General features: G+C 38.0%; 1 protein-coding gene across 1 annotated transcript; it reads left to right on the top strand.

Moving 5' to 3' along the window:
* Window positions 1–4,584: 4,584 nt before the first annotated feature.
* cUnh10orf71 (chromosome Un C10orf71 homolog) lies at window positions 4,585–19,792 on the top strand. The gene is made up of 2 exons (XM_082153862.1): window positions 4,585–5,126; window positions 7,092–19,792. The coding sequence occupies exon 2, from the start codon at window positions 7,215–7,217 to the stop codon at window positions 18,708–18,710; it is 11,496 nt and encodes a 3,831-aa protein (XP_082009988.1). The 5' UTR covers window positions 4,585–5,126; window positions 7,092–7,214; the 3' UTR covers window positions 18,711–19,792.
* The last annotated feature ends 1,767 nt before the right edge of the window (window positions 19,793–21,559 follow it).

Genomic DNA, 21,559 nt, shown 5'->3' with positions numbered 1-21,559 from the left:
CCTTTATATAAATATTACATTTATTATGACAGTGGCAAAAATTGGGTTTACTGTTATTCATACTATAGTTTAAAATGTAAGCTGAAAACTTAAGCTAGTTCACCCAAAAAAAATTATTAATACTGATCCAAACTCTTTCTTCTGTTAAACACAAAGGAGATATTTTAATGTACTGATTCATTTCTTCCATGCAGTTATAATGATCTGGACTTTTAAGTTTTATAAAAGGATGCAAAACTATTAAAGTATCTTAAAAATAGTCCATACATCTTATGCACCATGCATAATATATATAAAAGCTTTGTATAACAATTTACAAACTGACCAAAATGTCTTTCAGAATTCATACTTTGTATTCTATGGAAGAAAGGAAGTCACAGGTTTGGAATGACATGATGAGTAAATGATGACAGACTTTGACTACTGAAAATATGTCCACGGGATGCAGTTTTCTGTTTTCAGCACACAGTTCTTGTCCACCCATCTCGTGGTTTGAAGCATAATGGTTTATTGGGTAGAGTAATGTGCTGAGCTAGTGGTTTCTCCTACTGAGAACTGCTGCCAAGAGGAGTTGAATTACACAATGTGCTTATATATAGCAACAGAGTATATGGCTACAGTTTAACACGTGTCCTGCCAGTGCAATACTTCAGATTTTGTCTTTAACTCTGTATTGTTTGGAAAAAAATCGTTCCATTGTTCTTACTGGATCAAGGAAAAATGTAAAGCATATACAGCATGTTGTTATATGCTGGCAGGAGACAAAGCCTGTTGAGAATTTCACAGTCTACAATAATTTATGAAACATGTTGAACTCAACCAAAGGAGCATGTGTAAGAAAATGTCAGTTATTATTAAACTTTGATATGCTGGAATCATTCGGTCACTACATTAATCTACAGACATTTCCCATCTTTCAAAGCACACAAGCCTCATGATCACAGTCTCAGCAGTCAACAATTATCAACAAGCAATAAACAATTGTCTAAAAATACTACCACTTATCTTTCAGTGCTGCCTCCAACTCATAGCTTTGGATATAAAATTTGAATACTATAGCATACCTTTACTCAATACTGTGCAATATTGTGCAATATTTTTTAAATAATATGTGAAACAGAATAAGTCAAGAAACTTTAAAAATCACAGCTGATACCATATCTGGTTCCTTCATCATACTGGAAATCTAAACAGTCAATCTAAGCATTCATACTTATATATCCTTCAGAAGTATCAGTATGATGTGATGGTATTCCAAACCGCCTTAGACAATACAAGTAGTGACATTACGTCTGTAGTTCAAATTAGTTTTTTTAAAGCTAATTTATCAGGTTTTGCAAAACACCTGTTTTTTTTTTTTTTTTCTATTCTAATTAACCAGTTAATCAGGCCAGCAAAATGCAAGAGAAACTCAATTCATTGTAAAATAATTACATACCACATTCATTCCTGCTATCAGGACTCTACACTGACTCCATGTGGCTACAAAACAGTAGATGCCAGATCCTCTCACACGGATCCAACTCAGTAACGCATTCACTTTATGATATATATATATATATATATATATATATATATATATATATATATATATATAGCGCTTTTATAGTTTACAAGGTCCCAATTGCTCCGAATGTGTATAAACCAGTGTGTGTGTGTGTGTGTGTGTGTGTGTGTTTGTGTGTGTGTGTGTGTATGCGCCAATCAAAAAGGGTGAACCGTTATCACTTATGTTACCCTTGTAGATAATGTAAGACACAGTGATTCTTACACTTATTCAATTACAGTTTAAGACATTGCCCACCCGCAGACCTGACTCCTGCAGCGAAATCATGCATTTCATATCAGAGTAGATTAAAAGGGCTCATGGAGAGAAGCTCTCAGTCAATCAGTAAGTGGCTCGTTAATGTAATACACGAGTCAGCGGGAGATACGGAATAACACGCACAACAACATCTCGGCTAACACAACAGCCTCGGGTCCGGTCTCTACTTCGGACATCTCCGGTATGGTCAGTGCTATAGGTGCAGTTAGGTGCTCGACCGACCTCCACAGATGCCTCTTAAAGTTTTTAATGGGAGTCGAGAATCAGGGGAAATCAAAAGGAGATGCTCTCTCATATCTCTGGTATATGTAGCATCTCGAGGGAGCTCTTGTTAAACTCATTTGGGCCACTCGCAAGGCAACAAAGCAACACAAAGACACCCTTCCATTAAATCACTCGCTCAGTTTGTTTGTTTATTGGCTCTGCCATTAGGGCAAATTATTCTCAGTTAATTGGTTTTATAATTATACCACTGGATATGCAGAGGACCAGTGTTGTGGCACTCTAAAAAAGACCCAGCGTGGAAATGGGACTGTTTAATGTCCTAGATTATTTACATATTATAGCCTGTTGCCGTTCCCCACCAGCCTCGCAGTGTCAGTAAACCGTGACGTACATTTCTGGGAATAAAACTCTTGAATAATGATCTTTGGAAGTTTGGAACCAGGCTTATTAGCTGTGAACCACTGAAATACTGTAGTAGGCCCAGTGGATCAGCATTTTAAAAAAAATCCCATAAGATATGAATTAAATCAAATAGATAGGACTGTATATAAAAGCGTTTTGTCACTCTGAATTCATCACAATTCAGTTCATTCTCTTGTAAAAGCATGTAAGGGAAGATCTATTGACATTTTCATTTAAATGACTGTGGGGTTTTAATAAAAAGAGACAGAGCAGGCCCCTCAGGAGGGAGTCGTTTAGCTCAAGCTTTATTCAGATGGGGGCGGTGGCTGATTAAGTCACAGACCAGCTAATATCCCTGATACAATCAATATCCGAGAACATTACAGAGGCCATAAGAAGGGCTATGCGTTATTTTCTCTCAACGGGATTTTGTAAATGAGCCTGGGAGTATAGTGATGTTATTCTAATATTTGATGGCTTAAGTACTTTCAGTGACTGTGATTATTGACGGTGTTAATTATTAGCCTTTGATAGGAAAATAACAGAAGCCACACTACAGAGTTTATATAAAAACAACTGTCATTTCAATTAAGATTCAACAACTCCCTCACAATTCATTTAGTTTGTATTATGTGGACTTCATATAATGACAAAGTGATTAAACACTCTCCCCGCCTACCATTGGTTAGATAAACAGATAGCCTCGCCCCCAAACTCACACCATTGGTTGAGCCGATGTTGCTGTGTTGGGCCAATAAACAGCGTTTATGTGCTTATACTGACAATCCACATTCAAATACAAAAGGCATTATTGTTTGTAGATATTTTTAGTCCAAAATAAAGCGAAAGAGAGTGTGCAAGCAGTGGTCTCAATATCTCGACAGCAACTCTGCATTTGCAGCTGTTCAAAAATAAACTAAGAGTGTATTAAAACAACATTGTTATCTGTTACCTTTTAAAGCATTTAGAAATATTTGACAAGCAGAATGTCTGTAATTGCAGTACGATCCCATAAAAGTCATGCAGGGTGATTCACAGAGGGAATGACCAGTGCTTGGAAGAGACCATTCCAGCCTGTTATGGGGTTCAGCACCTACCTGATCTCTCAAGGCCACACATGTAATATAATCAGAACTTTTACAAGAGTGCAGTATCCCACTGAGCCCCCTTAAATCTTATCTACACAAGATAGCGAAAATTGCTCCCACTATCCCCGACATGGCACAATATGTAGAGGTTTTTACACTGAAAATAAATAAATAAATAAATAAATAAACAATTATGTGTGTGTGTGTATATATATATATGTGTGTGTGTTTTGGGCTACTCAAAAAAAATTTTTTTTAGCCATTTAGAATTTTTTATTTTTTTAGGAAAAAAACCTTGCAGTATAAAACATGCCTTTTTAATTATCAAAAACAAATCCAAGAAAATATGACTATTTGCAAAAATTTATGCAAAAATTTATGAAATATATATAAAAAATTAGGCATTTCTAAATGTTAGCACTGCAATTGTATCGCTCATGTTCTCAGCTGTTAGACTCATGTTGTTTTCATCATAACATGTCAACTTGTTCAGCTGAGGATATAAGGCAGTGCTGTAAACTACAGCTGTGAGTGGTGAGGAAGTGTTGAGCGAGAGTGGAACAGCTCTGACGAGAGCTTAGCAACAGAGCTCTAAAGAGGAGAGAGGGCGGCCCTGCTGCTCCATATGTGAGTGTCCATCACCTTTACACACCAGGCCTTCTGCTGCAGCCAAGACTCCTGGGAAAGAGCTCACTGCACCCATGTCCTATTATAGCAGTGCCTGGCTGCAAAGTTAAGGCTGGCGTGAGACAGCTTGACATCAGGAGGACATTTGAAAATGGATTGACTGAGGGGGGAGGTGCCAGCTTAAAAAATACCCCTCCTATTGTGACCCATTTATTCCCCCCCTTTTATTAAGATAACTTGGAGCAGTTTATAAATTGTTCTTGAACCTTAATAACTGACAGTTGCTGGTATTAAGTACAATTGAAAATTGGGATACAAATACAGGATGGAAAAAGGTTAAAAATCCCAAGGAGGGATCAGATATCATCTGTTGACAAGTCGAAGGCACGATTCAGCCAAAAGAAGTGGGTGACACTTGTTAGTGAAGCAACAAGCTATTTTTAGACCGTGGGCACATGTTCATCTGGTTAGATACATGCTATCCACCACAACAACTCCACAAGTGGATACATGTCATGCCACAAACAACAGATTTTTTTCTTTTTTTTTTTCTGTTGGCATTATAAACTCCAATGGTGCTCAAATGTAATTTTGACTATTAAGGCCTGGCACGGCACAACAGAATTACAGGCTTGTTTTTTTATTTTTTTATCTGCTTGACACTTGACACCACATGGTTATTCCAATACGTGTGCTGTCTCAAGCCTTCATCCCATGTTTCCAGCTCGATCGTCTCTGCCTGATGCCACTGCTATTTCAGCGTGTTTCTGCTTGTGAACCCTCGTTGCTTTAGCCCCGCCGGGGCCCTTGCACAAAGTGGCCTTTACGTCTGCTCTTTGTCAACTTTAAGGAGAACCCTCAGAGTTTGCCAAATATAGTATGCTACGGATAAGGAATGGCTTCTTTCTGAAGCAAGAGAAATATTTTCTCCACTAAAAAATGAGATATAAGAGCAAAAGGTAAGAAAAAAGCTCACTTGAGTTCAGAATGTTACATGGATATAGTTTATGCCAGCTGTTATAAAAATATCAAACTGAAATGTGTTGCTTATTATTATATGGTTTATAGAAATGTGTAATTGAACAACATAATATGTTAAATGTGTTATTATTTGTGGACATGAGAACCATACTGCAAAAAAACCCCACTGCATTTAAAGCATTAAAGGATACTGCAATGCTAAACACATTTGATTTGAGTGATTCAGCATCCAACCTATGATCATTGCAATAAAACCATGATACTTTTAAGTGTACTAATTTATTAATTAATTAATTTACCTTAAATAAAACATATGATGAACATGCAGTTTAACCCTAACTACTATTTATTATGTTGTCATACTACTTGTAAAAAGCAAAGATGTAACCAAATGTTAAAAATGTAGGAGTGGCAGTTTAAGAATCTGTCTTCTTAGATGAGCACTAATCTGATTATTAAAGGGATGTGTCTATGGTTACAGTGCTGTATGAAAGTAGCTTCAGTAGCGTTCCAACTGCTCTGTGAAGGCAGGGCAGGCAGGGACAAGAATAAAAGAGTTATGTGGACTATGCAAATCAGCTTCAAACAAATACCCTATTTTGCTTCTGTTAAAAACAATAATAAATAAATAATATTATTTTCATCTAAAGATTAGGCTGAGAACCATTACGTTGTTTTTAATCATTCAGAAAACACAAACAACTCTGCAAGTGATTAATAAAGTATAAACCTATACTTTATCAATATACTAGATCAACACAAAGCAAAGGGTATTCAAAAGTTATTCACACTAAAATGTCTTTCATGTTTCAAAGCATCAGGGGAATTTATTTTTACTTGCGTGTTTAAATATGTAACCACAATAATGTAGGGGGTATTTATAGCTATTCCCCAGAATTAACAAAGCATCTAGAAATAATTGTCATTGCATTTGTTGTACTGAATCTTGCTCTGCATAAGAAGCTTAAATATTTAAAGAATCCATATTTAATCTTATTTTTCAAATGTCACAACTGTAATAAACATTTATGCCTTCTATTGTAATATGTAAAAATCAAAATGTTAACAATTAAAATACAAAAGGCCAAATGTGACCCTGGACCAAAAAAACAGTCACATGGGTTAATAATAATAAATAATAATAAATACGATTTCCATTGATGTATGGTTTCTCAGGATAGGACAATATTTGGCCGAGATACAACTATTTGAAAATCTGGAATCTGAGGGTAAAAAAAAAAAAAATCAAAACATTGAGTAAATCGCCTTTAAAATTGTCCATTTATGTTCGCGATTCTGCTGCATTCACTCACAAAAATAAATGTTTTATATATTTACGGTAGGAAATTTACAAAATACCTTCATGGAACATGATCTTTACTTAATATCCTAATGATTTTTGGCATAAAAGAAAAATCGATAATTTTGACCTATACAATGTATTGTTGGCTATTGCTACAAATATACCCGTGCGACTTGTGACTGGTTTTGTGATCCAGTGTCACAAATGATCTAATATTAGATAATAATAATAATAATTTGTTACATGTATATAGTACTTCTCTCTGCACTCAAAGCACTATACATATGGAAGGGTGAATCTCCTTAACCACCATTGATATAATGCTTGAACCAAATGCTTTATAAATCTACCAATACTACCATATGAAAGCCATGTGCATGTAAGCAAGTGTCAGAGAAGGTTAATATGTGATCCTGTGTACGAATGGAAAGCAGTTTCCTTCTCTAAATATACTTCACGTGATATAAATGTGCAGTATGCAAGGTGGAGCTCAACGGTTTGGATGTCATACTTTATAAAATGTCAATTGTGCACTAGACATCTGAATCACTCAGTAATAGCAGTGTGATTTGCGAGAACTTTGTTGAGAACTACTGTAACAGTGAACTGCGAGTTTATGACATCTCTGCTACTCTTGCAGGAAAGGAAGGCATTTTGATCACCTTTTAGAAGGTGAACTACTTAAATGCAAGACACCCTGCGTCAGCCATCTCCAAGACTGACAGGGACAACTGTGACCTGTCCATGAGAGTAAGAGTGTGAAATGAGCTCCCTGGAAAAGCGCCACACAGGCCAGCGGGGAAGCATGCAGGGCCACCACAAATACTCAGATGGCTTCAGTGACACATCCAGCAGTGGCAGCTTTATGGATGACACGGACAGGGAGGTGAGCAACCTCACCGATCGTGCCTTCAGGAGCCTGTGCATTGGAGAGGAGGCCATTTACAATGACTCGGAATTCCCCTCGTCTCCGACCGAACGACATAATGCTTTTGTAAAGGAAACCCAGCAAAAGACAGTCTCCCAGGAGACATTTTCATACAGGATTCAGGATTCAGGGGAGGCAGAAGGAAAGTCCGAGATGGCCTCAACATTCCAGCATTCTTACACGGATGTAACCCATCAGGAACAGGCTTTTATGGAGGGAGGCTTTTCTTATATGAACAATGGCTCCAAGGAGGTGACGTGGCAGCAGAGCAGGAGCGCATCCAGAGTGTCATCTCTAATCAAAGCCTTTAGTTCAGGGGAGTGTTACCATGACAGTGGGACGTGTGACGTTATTCTGGCAAGGGATAGGTATAGAGACTTTGGCAGTGAATCATGGGACAGATCAGCTCTGCTAAGCATCCAGAGAGAACTCTCTGAGTTCTCAGGACATCATCAGAATTTTAAGTCAGGCCCCTTTCAGTCTTACAGAAACCATTTTTACACATCCGACGTGGCTGCCGCGGTGGCCCAGATGGACACAACAGTCCTAATGAGTTCTTCAAAAAGAAAGATCAAGGAATTGAACTCCACGAACTGTTTTTTCCATAGCGAATTCAGTCCCTTCCAGCTGTGGGAAGAGTACAACAGGTTCCCCTTTGAAAGTACGAATGTGTCAGGGTTTATGTCAGCTAGTGAATTCCCAAGGTGGTACGATTCTCCCATGTACAAAGAGCTGAAAGACAACAACAGAATTCCTAACTCTCCGTGCGAAAGTCGACTCTTCAATCAGAGACAAATTCAGGACGTTGTGCCCAGCCAGCGCTCCAGGTCCACGGTCCTCCAGAAAGCCTCAGCGATTGAGAAGAGGTGTGAATCTGAGATGGCTTCCAACTATCCACCTTGGAAGAAAAACAATAACTTTGTAAGGAACAAACTTCCAGGCAACCGACCCTCCACGGTCTCACCTACTAATGAGAGAACATGCAGGCCGGATTCAAATTTGTTTAGCAATAACAAAGTTGCGCACGAGTTAGTGGTCGAGAGCACAGTGCCTAGCAGTGTGACGCCATTCAACATCACTCAGCTCCTCACACCGGTTATTCACACAAGACAAGAAACAGAGACGTCTGAGATCCTGCAGTTTGCACACACTCCTTCTGTTTCTGATTATTCCTCTCAGGGTGAAACTGAGCCTAAACTTCAGACTGATGTCAAACATCTGCGTGACAGCTACAAATCCAAAGCTACAAGTTTGCTGTTCAACCTCAAAGACAACCGAAAAAGAGTCAAAAGTACATACAGTCCAACTAGATTCAAAGGGCAAGAAATAACAGATCGAAATAAGCAGACGTCAAGGCTGGAGGGCCGCGAATCCAGATTTTCGGATATTCTTGTATCCCAAGAAACGGCTCAGGAGAATTCGATTGGAACGGATGCAAGGGCCTCATGTAATCTAATCCGAGAACCCAGTGCAGCCCCCATCACCCCTAAAGATTATACAGATGGCTTTGAATCATATGATAATTTGACATTAGCTTCACCTCAAATTCAGGACGGAGTCGCTAATTACAAATTGTTCCGTGGAAGTTCAGAAGGTCACTCTCACAGCACAGATCCGCTGGCTAACACAGAGCTCTCAACACACAATCTTTCAGCACAAGGTAAAAGCTCTCTGACTTCAGAAGGTCAATTAAAAGATCTCAACGGTACTTTTAGTCCTGCTAGGCCAGAAATAGCAAATATGCTTCCAAAGGCTTACCCACCGACACATTCTCTGCCTGCTCAGACATCAGAGAGATACGGTCAGAGCGATAACATGAGTGAAAATGATCTAAAACAAAGAAAGGACTTTGGAAGAAAACCATGTCTAGAATATAGCCAAAACGAGGCCATTAAAGAAAGATGTCCTTGGGACCATATTGGTTCTGTCAAGGAAACAAACGGAAGATCGGAATCACGGCAATTTGGAGGAGAAATAGCAGCGCTGATTGAGATGGACAAACAGAGGAAGGCAACCGCCAAGCAATACTCTGCCAATGACAGTTATTCTGTCCAAAAGGAAACGTACATGCAGAAAGTCAATAAAGACATAAAACTCGGTCGACTTGCAAAGGAGGAAGACACAATATCACCCAGGAAAACGCCTTACAGTGATAAATCTGTACATGACAAACAATTAAACACATTTTCAAAGCCTACTGAATCATATGGAATACCAAGAAACAGTCTCCAGAACAAAACATCTCCTCTAAAGGAAGTCTATTGTGGTTTACAAAGCTACAATGTCAACAATGAACTTGAGCAAGCGGCGTCTTCTAACAGTATGGTAACGCAAAAAACATTTGATCAGAGAGCTCATGCACCTTTACAAGACCATAGAGGTCAAAAGAATGAAGGATTGTACTCATATCAGCCATATAAGTATGAGCCAAACAAACAGTGGCACATGGCATCGACAAGTCAAGATAGGCACACTAAGGAAAGTGTACAATGGACACTAAAACAATCAGAGATGATGGAACAAACTGTTGCAAAGAGTTATAAAATGTCCAATACATCATCAAGTACCCTACACATAAACCATAATGAGTTTTCCACCAACAACGGTGCACTAAATCCTGGTCTGCAGGATAAAGATTCAGTCGTACCAATTGACACCTCAGATCAAAATAATACAACTAAACAAGAAGACAGGTTCAGCATCAATGATATTCTTGCCATAAGAGATAATGAGCAAGCAAGGAGACTAAAGGATAATACATTTGTTTTGGGTAAATCAGAACACTCACAAAATCAAATTAAATATGATACAGCTGATAAACTAACCATTTCAGAGCCTGTAAAAGAGCAAGAACAACAAGGCTACAAAGTGCAGGATATCACAAGTCCATCAGTTGGCTATATAAGAAAGGATTTCCACAATACAAATGAAACAAATATTAACACTGACAGAATAATGATTAAAGATCCTGACAAGGTCACAACAAGAGTGTTTTCTTACAAGGAAAGAGGCCAAAGCAAACAAGAAATACTGACGTCAAAATTGAAAGCACATGCTCAAAAGGAAATATCTGCGATTAAAGAAAAGGGACTTGCCAAACAAGGCATTCTTGCAAGAAATGCAACAAAAACAAGCATGAATATCAATGGCGATGGTCAAGAAGGTCACTCTGTTAAGAAGGAAATCACAGCAGACAAGCTGAATCATTTGTTTCAAGATATCACTTATTCCAGTGTTACCCAGAACAAAGAACAAATTAAAACACACAACGATCATCCCAAGAATGGATCTCCACCATCATTGGAAAAACAACCATCTTATCTTTTTGAAGATAATCAGAAAGCAGTATTGGAAAAGAAGGGCGAGAACATAAAATATAAACCTTTGGCTATAGAAAGGCAGAATGACAAACATCCATCAGATGATAAAGAGATGAAGAAAGAAACGTTTACTCCGGACAGAGGGGCAGATATAAAAAATGATGTCCAGAAAAACTACCAGCCATCCCGAATCTCACCAAAGGATGTAAACACCAACAAGGAATCTGCAAAGCAGAGACATGAAATGTCACCAAGTGAGTTGATGTCCAGTCATTTGACAGCAGCAGTCAAGACAGAAAACTCCACTCCCCATAATCCACCTGCAATCCTTCATGAAAAACAAACAATTCGGCATGATCAGAAAGAAAATCTGTATGGACGTCAGTATACTTGTTCTGAAAAAGCTATGACTAAATCTTCTGATCAAACCAAAAAAGACTTACCAGATATCACTTATTCCAGTGTAACCCAGAACAAAGAACAAATTAAAACACACAATGATCATCCCAAGAACGGATCTCCACCATCAATGGAAAAACAACCTCTTCATTTTGAAGATAATCAGAAAGCAGTATTGGAGAAAAAGGGCGAGAACATAAAATATAAACCTTTGGCTATAGAAAGGCAGAATGACAAACATCCATCAGATGATAAAGAGATGAAGAAAGAAACGTTTACTCCGGACAGAGGGGCAGATATAAAAAATGATGTCCAGAAAAACTACCAGCCATCCCGAATCTCACCAAAGGATGTAAACACCAACAAGGAATCTGCAAAGCAGAGACATGAAATGTCACCAAGTGAGTTGATGTCCGGTCATTTGACAGCAGCAGTCAAGACAGAAAACTCCACTCCCCATAATCCACCTGCAATCCTTCATGAAAAACAAACAATTCGGCATGATCAGAAAGAAAATCTGTATGGACGTCAATATACTTGTTCTGAAAAAGCTATGACTAAACCTTCTGATCAAACCAAAAAAGACTTACCAGATATCACTTATTCGAGTGTTACCCAGAACAAAGAACAAACTAAAACAAACAATGATCATCCCAAGAATGGATCTCCACCATCAATGGAAAAACAACCTCTTCATTTTGAAGAAAATCAGAAAGCAGTCTCAGAGAAGAAGGGCGAAAAAGTAAAATATAAACCTTTGGATATAGAAAGGCAGAATGACAAACATCCAGCAGATGATAAAGAGATGAAGAAAGAAACGTTTACTCCGGACAGAGTGGCAGATATAAAAAATGATGTCCAGAAAAACTACCAGCCATCCCGAATCTCACCAAAGGATGTAAACACCAACAAGGAATCTGCAAAGCAGAGACATGAAATGTCACCAAGTGAGTTGATGTCCGGTCATTTGACAGCAGCAGTCAAGACAGAAAACTCCACTCTCCATAATCCACCTGCAATCCTTCATGAAAAACAAACAATTCAGCATGATCAGAAAGAAAATCTGTATGGACGTCAGTATACTTGTTCTGAAAAAGCTATGACTAAACCTTCTGATCAAACCAAAAAAGACTTACCAGATATCAATTATTCCAGTGTAACCCAGAACAAAGAACAAATTAAAACACACAATTATCATCCCAAGAATGGATCTCCACCATCAATGGAAAAACAACCTCTTCATTTTGAAGATAATCAGAAAGCAGTATTGGAAAAGAAGGGTGAGAACATAAAATATAAACCTTTGGCTATAGAAAGGCAGAATGACAAACATCCATCAGATGATAAAGAGATGAAGAAAGAAACGTTTACTCCGGACAGAGGGGCAGATATAAAAAATGATATCCAGAAAAACTACCAGCCATCCCGAATCTCACCAAAGGATGTAAACACCAACAAGGAATCTGCAAAGCAGAGACATGAAATGTCACCAAGTGAGTTGATGTCCGGTCATTTGACAGCAGCAGTCAAGACAGAAAACTCCACTCCCCATAATCCACCTGCAATCCTTCATGAAAAACAAACAATTCAGCATGATCAGAAAGAAAATCTGTATGGACGTCAGTATACTTGTTCTGAAAAAGCTATGACTAAACCTTCTGATCAAACCAAAAAAGACTTACCAGATATCACTTATTCGAGTGTTACCCAGAACAAAGAACAAATTAAAACACACAATGATCATCCCAAGAACGGATCTCCACCATCAATGGAAAAACAACCTCTTCATTTTGAAGATAATCAGAAAGCAGTATTGGAGAAGAAGGGCGAGAACATAAAATATAAACCTTTGGCTATAGAAAGGCAGAATGACAAACATCCATCAGATGATAAAGAGATGAAGAAAGAAACGTTTACTCCGGACAGAGGGGCAGATATAAAAAATGATGTCCAGAAAAACTACCAGCCATCCCGAATCTCACCAAAGGATGTAAACACCAACAAGGAATCTGCAAAGCAGAGACATGAAATGTCACCAAGTGAGTTGATGTCCGGTCATTTGACAGCAGCAGTCAAGACAGAAAACTCCAGTCCCCATAATCCACCTGCAATCCTTCATGAAAAACAAACAATTCAGCATGATCAGAAAGAAATTCTGTATGGACGTCAGTATACTTGTTCTGAAAAAGCTATGACTAAACCTGCTGATCAAACCAAAAAAGACTTACAAGTTACAAGCACGGAGACTACAAAATCGAACAGCAGTTTGAATAAAAATTCTCTCTTGGGATTGGACAGAAACACAGAGGAACCTAATGTACATCATAAAAGTAAGATTACTGTGGAGCAGTCTAAAAATGAACCAATCAAAAATAGCTCTGGGATTACAGCTAGTCAACTGACATCCTCATCAAGTGACATGAAGTATAAAAATGGAATTCCACCTTCTAAACGACTAATGGAACCTGCCAAATCAGAGCTCACCTCAAACCTTCAAACAAATACATTGAGTGCAGATGCAGAGAAGCTTTTAAATAGAATCTACAAACATAATTCTGGGCACAGTTCAGATTCAGAGGCATCATCAACAGAAAAAAAGGTCAGAATCAACTCTGTACCAGCAAATAATCCAGCCTCACAAAGAACCCGGGAGCCAAAAACACTAAAACCTTTTAATAATGAAGACGGACAAGCATTAATAATAAAAAACATTACAACAAAGGAAAATGACTTGGCTAAGCAACAAAATAATAGTTCACAAGTAAAAGCTGTAGAAACTACCTCTGCAAACCAAATGGTGGAGAGTCAGTCAAAACCAGGAACAAATAAACAATCACTAACACAAATAGCATCAGCTAAAGCAAAAGAAATCTGTCAGCAAAAAGAACTCCATCAAGATGATGAAAATACAAAGACTCTGCTCTCATTTGACAAGAATGAACTCCCCAGGAGCCATCAGAGTATGTCAAGAATAAAAAACAATTCAGAAGCAGTAAATAACAGTCAACCCAGAGAGAAAAAAACTGAAAGTGCAAGCCCAAAACAAAAAGAACAAGGATTTCCTAGACCAGTAGATATATCACTTGAGAAAAAGTGCCCAAGTCCACAAGTCACAAGTCACAAGTCCACAAAAGAGTCTCAAGAAGTGAATCCGGGCAATTCCGAACCCAAAAAAGCAGCAGAAGACAAACTAGAAGCAAATGTTTTCTCCCATCATAAAGTATTAGTAGATGAGGGTGTAACTCAAAAGCACAATGGACAGCCTGTTTCAACACAGAATGAAAAATCCACAGCAGATATATCAAACATCACCATTCTTACACCTAGCAAAGAGGAGCCTGAAGAGGAACCCATGATTTACAGTATTTGTGTGTCAAGAAAAACAGAAGCAGCTTTAGACGATGAACCTATGATCTACAGTATTTGTGTGTCAAGTAACTGTCATATTGATGATCAACAAAATACAGGAAAACATGATGAAGTGAGTTCTGATGGAACTGAGAGATGTGTAAAGGATGAAAGCTTTCATATTAAAAATGACAGAGCAGAAAATGAGCATGACGACGTTCACAGACAGACTGAAGTGTCTTCAAACATTGAAGAAAAAGAAGATAAGATTGGAAAATGTGAACCGCCGGCTACCACGGATAAGTCAAGTGTCATAGGAAGAATCAGTTCATCATATGAGGATCTCTTAGTTAAATATGGGCTTCCAGTCAGAGATCACGTTCATCTCACATCAAAACATATGCAGGATGAGAGAGAAAAAAAGGAAAAGGAGGAAATTGAAACTCACCATTCGCCAAAAACAATAAAACATGGAATCAACAAAACTCTGGCATCCAAAGAGAAAAGCTTGGATAACACACAAACACATCCAGATGACACAAAACAAACACCCATTCAGCAGGAATCCATTACAAGTCATCCTTTAAAAGAGAATGAGAGCAAAATCAAGCAAGCACAACATGATATCCCTTCAATAACTTGTTCCAACAACATGGCTGAAAAGCAACAGATTAAAGGAAACGATATACCAAAACTTGTTCATTCTACAAGAGATGCCACCCTAATGGCAAAAGATTTAGAAAATGTTGAACAACAAGATCAAGATACTCAAAATATTGACCCATCAAAGCAAAGTAGGAGAAATGATATTCAGTCAAAGGAAAAGAAAGTTGAAGAGCAAATGAGAAACACTGAGAAAACGCAAAGTCTGAGGATGATAGGAAACATTATTGATGATGCATCTAATTCTAGAAAGTCCCCAAAGAAACCTGAGAATGCATCCCTGACTGCTAAACAACCTGCAATAATGGGTGAATCAAGAAGAGCAACACATACTGAAGTTGTAAAGGCACCCATTTCTAACGCATCCATGGCAAAGGATACAGTCACAGAAAGTACATTTACTGGATGGACAATACCTAAAAAGAAGCCTCAAATGGTGGAAGGTGAAGACAAAATGTTTAATCATACTGATACATTTATGCCGCAAAACAATACAATAAATGGAGGAGAAACATTTAACTTAAAAGTTCAGAAAACTATACATGAGTCAAAACAAGAGGATTCTATAATAGCTATGAAACAAGAGTCTGTCTCAAACAAAGATGCCCAAGCTCTGCAAAAGAATGGAAAGGGGGATTTGGGGGAGAAGAGGGCACAAGAAAAGTTACAAGTTGAATTTAAAACGGGTAATGAAATTACAGACAGGATGAAGATGGTTTTAAAAGATGGCGCTGCCCCAGATGTTAATAATTATAAGGATAAAGTTAGCAGTATTGGTGAGGATGTGTGTTATGTTGTAAAACAAGACCAGGCCTCTTTTGAAGTCCCAAAAAATAACTTAGAGGACATAAAAGTGTCTACAGAGGAAGTATCATCAAACAAAGAATTCATGGCAGGCCACAAAAACCAACATGAAGTGATAAAGAGGGAACATTTGAAAGGAAAGAAAGCAGTCGTGACTGACCGTGTGGGTGAAAAAGACTTTACAGAGCAAAAGACGTTACCATTGAAGACCCTTACAGCCCAAAATGAACCCAAAACCGTGGATAAATTGAATGGTACCAGTGAAACGACACCAAAACATACATATGATGTTGGAAAAGAAATCACACCACCTAAGAAAAATGGTCCAAGTGAATCAGAAAAGACCAGTCAAGGACCAGTTCGGAAACAAGAGATAAATATCTATGATAATAAACAACCTACACTGAACAGTGACAAAAGAAAGAAAGAAGACCCTGTATTAAGTCTGAGTGGACAAAATAATGGTGATTTGAAAGTTAATGAAAAGAGAAACAGTCTCAGAGGGAAGAAAGAAAGAAATGTTGAAGCTACGGAGACAAAACAGGCTGAATGGACTAATACAAACCAGTCTCAGCCAGGGAGAAGTTTTGTCCCCGAAACAAAAGGAAGCGCAAGTTATGAACAAGAGAATTCTCAGTTAAATCAACAGAACACAAGTAAAGAAGGTATATTATCCAAATCAGAGGCTACACAAAGGAACAACAACAAGGGGACTAGACCAGAAATATCTGCTATCGTAGACTATGCTAGATTAAAAGTTATCTCTGCTGAAGATGATACAAAAGAGCATGATGTATTCCCCAAACTAGAGTTCTATGATCAGTCAGTTTTAAGAATTCATAAAGATTCACATGTAAATGTGGCAGATACAGGGGGAGAGTCTAAAAGAGAGATCATTTCAAGGGAGAAATCGCAATTGAAAAAACAAACAGTTAAAGAGACCTTTTCACAAAATGACAATCAATTGAATCCCAGCATGAGTACAGCTCAAGCAAAACCTATATCACTGGTAGCTTCAGGTTCACAAGGTGGAGCCACATCAATGGGCACTCAACTGAGGGCTTTAACAAACCATAAGGAATCAATCACTAAACCAGCTTTCATGGAGCATCCAAATAGAGGAGAAATAAATAAATTGTATCAACCCAAAAATCCCCAAGGTACAAATACTGTACCATTACAAGCCGAAGGTACAATAAGCAGATCAAGACAACTGACAACTGAAAAGGGCAATATTTCTCATTCTGGAAGACAAGAATCCCTTGCAAACTTGCCTTCGTCAAGCACTGTAAAACTGGTAGACAACCAAATAAATATGACATCACCACCTGGAGAAGAAATGGAAGAACTACAATATTACACAATAAATGCTCTTGATACTGAACTAAAGCCAAAGGAAACAAATGAACCACCTCCTCCAAGTTTCAAAATGTCTCAAAACAAAGACCCAGATGAAAAATCAGAGGAAGAGAAAAAGGAAGATAGACTGTTTTTGCAGAGTCCAACAGACTATGGTAAAGTTCACGCGACAGGACCGCGATCCAACTCTTCTTCTCCAGCGATGGGCAAACCCATCATGTTCAGAGTGAAGGATAATACCATGAGAACGTCTTCTGTGACCAAAACCGTCAAACCATGCTTTCACAGGTCATGTGATGACTTCAGAGTTGGCTCACCAAAGGAACACTTGAGCGGTTCAGAGAAAGAAGATGAAATTCTCCCCAAACAGTCTGCTAACCCTCCACATGAACCAGCTATTGCTGCCCATCGGCCCCATAAAGTAAAAGAGACACTACACAACAACTTGTCCTTATCAGAATACACAACAAAACAATCAAAGAGCCATCAGAGAAGAAGCCAACTTTTTGATGAAGAAGAAACTCATTCTGTCATCAGCACAATGTCAGAGGATATGGACAACTGTACAGCGAGCCTCACAGATTTGGCTAACATACGTTTGGCCTTCATGCCCAAGAATGAAACCTACAGAGACAACTACCAAAGGCCTGCATCTGCCTGCTATGAACGACCAGAGTCAGCCTGCTATGAAAGGCCAGAATCAGCCTGTAGTGATATGAGGCCACTGGGTAAACCTCCAACGGTGCCCCCCAAATCTGAAAAAGCTCTTCGACGAGCACAAAGACTCGCAACGAGGCGTATGAAAAAGGCAGAGACCCCCAAGATGCCGCCTGAAAACCAAGAACAGCTAGAGTCCAAATCAATCAGAGATGTCGCCGAAATGCCCTCTTCACCTTCAGACATGCTGTCAACACATCCAGGGGTACAAGCCTCACCTCCTCTTTCACAGTATGACATTCAGCCAAATTACACCCACCCAACACACAGTATAGTTGCCCAACCTTTCCCCATGACACAGAGAAAGCTTTTGCAAGACCCAAACTCAGGGCAGTACTTTATGTTGGACGTACCATTATCGGTTAAGAAAAAGACATTTTATGACCCAGAAACTGGTAAATACGTACAGTTGAATGTCCGTCAGAGGTCTCAAGGTGCTCTAACGCCGCCAGCATCGGTGGAGATGTTAAACGCTCCCTACATGCTGTATCGTGGGTTTCTGCCAATGGCTGCGTCTTCATTACCACCCTTGAGGTCATCGTCTGAAATGTCAACACCGGCTGCGTTAACAGACGAACAGGATATGCTTGAGACAGGTAGCGAACTGTGGAGACAGAATGATTATCCGCAGAGTGCGGAAAACAGCATTAACACCAATGAAAGACACACAGATATTATAACTATGAGTGAATTAGAGGACTTTGCAATGGAGAGCACGTGACGAGTAAAGTTGTTTAGATATTAGGTAAATACTTTTTAAATTTGTACACAAATCTACAGTTACATGACTGTATATCTAAGCTATTTAACTGTGACTTTTAAATAAGTTAAAAAAGTTCTTAAAACTGTTTTTGATTTGTATTTAAGGATTGCTGTTAAACTGTGTTTTGTAGCTGAGGTAATCGGAAAGAGCCCGGGCAGGGGCTCTTTATTGTCAGAAAAAGTCAAGGGAAGAACTGTGAAGCATTCCAATTAATTATGTTAAGCTAAACATTATTTTGCAGTGTACTTGTTTATAATATAACAAAGACCATGCCCACTGAGCACACAGTACATTCAAGGGAAGTACATTTCTGAAGTTACTACAGCCTCAACCTCAGACCCAAGCAGAACCTTCACTGATCATTTTGTTTTAAATCAGATTTTCCAAACGGCCCACAATATGCATGAAAATTGTACACTATGAAGTTTTGACAGTTTAAAACTAAATACTTGTGCCATAAAGTGCCAACTTTTCCCTTGATGTGCTTTGGCAGGTTGCATATTAGTGGTCTGTCTTTACCTTGCCATGGTTGATGATGTATGAGTATGACTATGAAATAATTGCCTTATAAACAACTAGCAATGTACTACTTTTACAGTCTTTCAGAAGCTCATTACATCATCATTAAAGAAAGATTTGAAATCAAAATGTTGTGCCTGGCTGCTGTGTCCTCATACAGAACCCATTGAAAAGATAATGCATTAAAAAATGCAGGTATTATCTGATGTAACAAACTTGATGAGAATGAGCTTCATTGCTCTCTTTACCTCATTCCTGTGGCTCTACAACAGACTGATATATTTGTGGGTTTGAGTGATTTCAGTATCTGCACAATAGACCACTCTAGTGGACATAGGGTGTATTGCACTTTGTATGTACAAACTGTGTTCTCTAGTAAATCAATCAGTTATATATTACAAAATATCTCTAAACATATCTATTTGTCTAATGCTTCTTAAGAAATATGGTTGATAATTATTTATTTATTATTATTTATCTTTTACGTTCTGTGAAACAGCACTTCCAGTGGGCATAATAAATATTCAGCACCAACCAAGTAAGAAAATCTTTGAGCGTCATCAGATCCATTAACAATATTTCTGTCTTATCTTTCTCATACTTATTGATCTCTTTTTTTACATAAGTGCGGGCAGCTGTGATAACTGCACAGATGTTGACCGTATCTTGACCTATGCAGGAAGCCCATATCTCAAACGACTGGAGCACCAGAGTTTGGATATGACTTCACTGACAATGTATCATTAATGCAACAAAAGAACTCATTAACTTCATTCAAACAGAATTTGAAACAAATGATTTGTGTCATTATTTAGTTTAGTTTAGGGTTTTTAAGGCTTGCTTGGCCTCTCTCCAGTTAATTTGATGTAACAATGCTTCTCATAATAGAATGAATTACTGCACTGAATAATCAATAATCCACGTGCAATGAATGTTACGAACAATCTTCTAAAAATATTACTACAATAACTCTAAATTACTTAAAACCATCACAGGCTATTTGTTTTTCTGTTTGCTTGCTGTGCGAGAATTCATTTTGGAAAAGAAAAAAAGATTAACAACAGCAACAGTGTCTAAATTGATTTTTCCCCTGAGTTGGGTTTTCTCAAAGTGGAGACATCTTTATCAGCCGTTGCAATGTGCAATTACAATATGATTTCTATTGGCTGAGAGAAGCATACAGAGGATTACAGGTCATATATGAGCAGCAAACATGTTTTAGGTTTAGATACAAGAAAACTGTGATCGCTATAAAACCAACATCTTGCCTGGTTTTCACGAGTTCACATTTTCATATAATCATTGCAAGGCTTGTTGTTCATGATGGAGATTATTAAACCCAATTTCAAAATTCCCCATGGTCTACTTAACTAATAAAAAAATACATAATATTTCATCAAATAATATATTTAATACAACATCATTTGCACTTCAATCCACAGGATTAGATGAACACACTCCTCAACTTCTTCCACGAATGCCCAAATGTAATATTTGAATAATTAATTGCTCAATTGACCAATAAAAAAAAAATAGTATTAAGAGTTAAAGATTCGTGTCATTTAAAATGCACAGTTTTTCTGTTCTGGGAAAATAGAGTAAAAATATGAATGACTCATCCTGAACGTCCAATCAAAAGCTGTCTAGAATGAGCATGCCCCGCCCCTAATACCACCTACTTCTGAAGAGCTATGTCCATGGCGGGCATGTAAACAAATAGTGTTTATTAAAAATAGGGGAAATTAAGCCCTTCAACATAGAATACAATAGAAAATATATTAACACAGCTAAGAAAAACTGTAGGCTACTCATCAAGTACATTTCTGTATAATTATTTATGTCAAAAGATTGAACAGCTTTTTGAGCATTTTAAAACATTTAGATTATGTATGCAGGCATATTAGCACATTACTAATTATCAACTTAATACTTATAATCTTAAATACATGATTAGACTTAATATTTTATGTAAACATTTATATTTAAATCTCTACGTAAAATATTAAGCTTAAATGTAGACATTAATACTTATCTTACAATCAGATTGGTGAAAACGTGTCCGTCATTTAGCCATCAGCCTTCACGTCAAGCAGAATGCTGGGAGAAATCTCGACAGTGATCGATCTAGAGGGCGCTGTGAAGACAGAATTCAGCAGCACTTTGTCTTTACCTTTTTAGACCTCTTGCATAGGCCTATGTTTTGTGAGCTGGACCAGGTAATCTTTTTGTTTGAGCTAAGATAAAGATATAAATGTAAAAATCAGTCAAATATGTGTGCTCCGCAAGCA

Source organism: Leuciscus leuciscus (genome assembly GCF_965113295.1).
Source record: "Leuciscus leuciscus genome assembly, chromosome: 22".
NCBI lineage: Eukaryota > Metazoa > Chordata > Actinopteri > Cypriniformes > Leuciscidae > Leuciscus > Leuciscus leuciscus.
This window is presented reverse-complemented; position numbering and strand designations above follow the sequence as displayed.

Coding starts and splice junctions, on each gene's coding strand:
- cUnh10orf71 (XM_082153862.1), top strand. CDS start 7,215: ATGAGCTCCCTGGAAAAGCGCCACACAGGCCAGCGGGGAAGCATGCAG.